The sequence below is a fragment of the Oryza glaberrima genome, chromosome 11 (assembly GCF_000147395.1).
Source record: "Oryza glaberrima chromosome 11, OglaRS2, whole genome shotgun sequence".
In the NCBI taxonomy this organism is placed as follows: Eukaryota; Viridiplantae; Streptophyta; class Magnoliopsida; order Poales; family Poaceae; genus Oryza; species Oryza glaberrima.
In genome coordinates, this window is record NC_068336.1 from 18,163,370 (window position 1) to 18,167,604 (window position 4,235).

The following is a 4,235-nucleotide window of genomic DNA, read 5'->3' on the forward strand; positions in this document are numbered from 1 at the left end:
TTATATTTTTTTAACAGCTTCAATTGCATCCTAAGGTTAGGATATGATAAAAATCAAATATTTGTTATGAGTTAAAGAATGTAGTAGTTTTTATTTATTCGAATGGTTAATTAAGCACCATGGATATGATAACGAAGAATGATAAAAAAGATTTACGTGCAATTTAAAGGTTATGATTATTTCCCTATACGAAAATTATTTAAAAATATTATTTTTAATTATAACAAAACTTAAAAGAAAAAAAGAGAGAGAAGAATTGATAGGGGAAGGGATACCTACGTACGTACGTAACATATGGGAGAAGGGTGGGCAGGTGGGGAAGAGGGGAGGGAGGTGGATTCTGGGTTTTTTTTTTCTAAAAATAAATCTAATACATGAAAATAGTGGGCCTTCGAAAAATAAATCTAATAGATGAAAATAGTGGGCCTACCGATTTATTAGGGAGCCACGTGGTAGTTTACGAGCGTTTGTAGGAGTCATATGTGGTAATTTGAGAGCGTTTGTAGGAAATTTAATGGACTTTTAGTATATAATAGAAGATTCTCTCAAATTTCTTATCCAATCTAATAATCTAATTACCCCATTGTGTTAATTGTAATTAAATATTTACAATAAAATCTTACAAGCTTATATTATGATGAAAAAATATTTATATTTATATATTACTTTTATTATATACGTAAGTTAGTTTTATCATATATATAAATTACTTTTCCATTTAACTAAATTGCTTCTTATATATTCATAATGCTCTAAGTTGATTATTTTATTATTGCTTTTAGTCAATTCTATAATTTGTGGACTTTAAATTTAATTTTAGCTAGACCATATTTTTCTCCCAGCAATGAATTTACTTCTAATATTGTAACAACTTACTTTCATTTTGTGCTAAATTACTTTTATGATTTATGTAAATTACTTTTAGACTTTATTGAGTTTACTTTCATAAATGTATTTACTTAAAAATCTTCTCTACATTTTGGTTGTAAATTTACTCTACATAATTTCTTATTTCAACTCAGTCATAATGTAATTACTTCAAATGCTATAGAGAGTAACTTCTATTGTAGTTACTTCAACAATTTAAATACATTACTTTTAAATTAATAAAATGTTTGAATATATTCAACATGGATCTTGTTTTGTCACATATTTTATGTGAAGTACAATGATGCAAATAGATCTTAAAAATAATATGTGATTTAAAATATATATAAGTCATTAAAGAGATTAAAAAAGGCATGCACCATAGGCTAAAGGGGATTTATATTTGGGATGACGTGGTCTCCGGTTAGGACTAAATCACTACCTTGCACTACCTAGTCATCCTATTTATAAATATATGTGCAGTTTAACAAATACATGAGTATGGAATAGTTTCTCATGATAAATATAGAAATATAAATTGCATGATGTTAAACTATATGAGTTTGTAGAAATTTATGGCCAAAAGCTAAAATTTAAAGATATATTGACAGTTTTTTTGGGTGCTCATAGAAATAGAGTGTGCGTGTGTATATTGTGGACGTGTACGTTTGTACTATGTTTCTAATAGAAAAAGTGAAGGATTCGATAGAAATCAACCCTAAGTTTTCAGGCGGCCTCACTTACAGCCGTCTGGAATCTACCAGGGCCGGCGTACAGAAAAATGTGTCGTATACTAATGGATTAACAATTCCATACTAAATAATGCACATATTACACATGTATCTCCGGTAATGATATCTGTCTTGTAATTACGCAAGCATGCATGTGTTCCAGTAAAATAATGTTTGAGTAAAATAATGTTTGACTATATTCATACGACAATTGCATGCTTGCGTAATTGCGAGACAGATATTAATCGATTAATTTTCTTTGACAGATACATCGATTAATACTCTAACACCAGCCCGTCACCTCAAGAGCAAAAGCGAAGTTGGGAAACAAATGTTCAAAGTTGATCACCATCAAAACAGAATTTAACGTTTCGAATTGCTAAAAAAAAAAAAATTGGAGGGCACCGAAGTTTTAAATTTGCAGTGAAAAGTTGTGAAAGTGAAATTCGAACAGCCTTAGCTGAACCTGCTCTTTTTTATTAAATATTTATAAATTCCAACAGAATCATTTTATTTCCGAAATGAAATTGAGAGAGCTTCAAGGATCAGAAGTGCACGGCGCGCAGCACCATCGCCTCGACGGTGACGCCCGGCCCGAACGCCACGGCGACGCCCCACTCGCAGCCGCGCCGCTCCCCCTCGCCGCGCGCGCGCGGCAGCTCGTCGAGCACGAAGAACACCGTCGCCCCGGCCATGTTCCCGAACTCGCCCAGCACGCGGCGGCTCGCCGCCAGCTTCCCGGGCGCCAGCGCCAGCCGCGCCTCCACGCTGTCCAGGATCGCGCGCCCGCCGGGGTGCACCGCCCAGAACAGCCCGTTCCAGCCGCCGCCGCCGTCGACGTCGACGTCGATGCCGATGCCGAGCGGGGCGAGCGCGTCGGCGACGCAGTGGGCGATGTGCTCGCCGACGAGGGACGGCATCTCGTGGGCAATGTGGTAGTCGAGGCCGCCCTTCCTGAGCTGCCCGGTGATGGCGTGCTCGGTGCCCGGGATGGTGGTCTGGGACGCGGACGCCATGTAGAAGATGGGGCGCTCGACGGGGACGACCGGGTCGGCGCCGACGACGGCGGCGCCGGCGCCGTCGCCGAAGATCCCTTGCAGGATGAGCGTGTCGAGGCAGCCATCCTCCGGGCCGCGGAACGCGATGAGGTTGAGCTCGGCGCAGGCCACCAGGACGCGCGCGCCGGGGGTGTTCTCGGCGAGGTCCTTGGCCAGGCGGAGCGCGCCGGAGCCGGCGGAGCAGCCGCCGAGGTACAGCAGCGTGCGGCGCACGGTGGGGCGGAGGCCGAGGAGCCTCGCCAGGCGGACGTCGGCGCCGACCACGTGGCCGCCGGAGTTGGTGGTGACGACCAGATGGGTGATGTCGCCGGCCGGGCGGCCCCACTCCGCGATGGCCTTCCTCGCCGCCGCCGCCGCGAGCTCCGGGACGGCGGCGGCGGCGACGTCGAGGCGCGCGTCCAGCGACGGCTGCGCGCGGTCGGTTAAGTCCGGGTGGTCGGCGAGCAGCTCCTCGGTGAGGTGGAAATGGCGTTTCTTGATGCCGGATTTGTCACCTGCAAGAAGGAATTAAGCCATGCAAACAAGGGCAATTTCGTCTCATGGCAAAAGCTGGAGATGTAAAATATTTCTATTATAAAAAAAACAAAGGTAATTTCACTTTTTCAGTAGCCAATAATGTATCAACTTTACTCAATAATTCTAGCATATTAATTGACTAACAAAATCAGATTTACATGAGCTAATCTAATGCTACCCTTCATTATAAAGTTGTATGTATACCGGCTAGTTCAACATAGAAATCTTAGACTGATGTAAAAGATCACGGGCAAAATTCACTCATATTCCTAGCACACGTCAAATTTGAATGTTGTTATGATACATCCCTCTGTTTTGACATAAGAATGTACAAAATACTTACATATCCTCTTCATTTTAGCCTTGAGATCAGCGAGGTGCTCGCTGTTGGTGACCCGGAAGTACCAGTCGACGTACTCCTCCTGTGTCACCCAGCTCGCCGGGTTCGCCGTCCCGATGGCGAGCACGGCGGCGTGGCGATGGCCATGGCCGTCGCCGCCGCCGCCGCGGGGCGACGTGACGGCCGGACGGCGGCTTGCTGCAGTAGGAGTAGCCATGGTTGCTATTCTTCAGCCTTCTCCCTTCGTGATTTCGTGTGGTAACGAGGCAGCAGGGGCAAGGTAGCGGCGACTTGCTATTAGTAATTCCTTTGTTTATTGGTCGATATCGAAGACCAGGTTGATTAACCGTTTATATAAAAAGGCAAGCTGGCCAGTTAGTTGATCGAGCAGAGGCGACTTTAATTCTATATTGGATTATTGGTGCATGCTTGGGACAGGAGTTTGTAATTAAATCAGCATGCTTTGGATTATTGGTTCGCGACATCCGCGGTACTCTTACTGTCCCTGTCATCTGGCAATTCTCGGTGGTATAGGATCTTGTGCGTCACGTCCAGCTCACCCAAGTTAAGAGGATCGGCTTGTCTGGCGTTAGACGAGCGATCGGCAAACTCCTCTCACTACATGACATGCAACCTTTGCCGACGGTGAAATTACCGTTGGCAATCCCAGAAAACTGTAGGGAATGCTGTAGCCGACAGTTTACGGTCGGGAATTCTCGGTCG

General features: G+C 44.2%; 1 protein-coding gene across 1 annotated transcript; it reads right to left on the reverse strand.

Annotated features, from left to right (window-relative positions):
• Positions 1 to 1,716: 1,716 nt before the first annotated feature.
• On the reverse strand, positions 1,717 to 3,818 carry LOC127755208 (bisdemethoxycurcumin synthase-like). Its single transcript, XM_052280867.1, has 2 exons — positions 3,516 to 3,818; positions 1,717 to 3,150 (listed from the first exon to the last, which is right to left on the reverse strand). The coding sequence occupies exons 1-2, from the start codon at positions 3,727 to 3,729 to the stop codon at positions 2,144 to 2,146; spliced, it is 1,221 nt and encodes a 406-aa protein (XP_052136827.1). The 5' UTR covers positions 3,730 to 3,818; the 3' UTR covers positions 1,717 to 2,143.
• Positions 3,819 to 4,235: the final 417 nt, after the last annotated feature.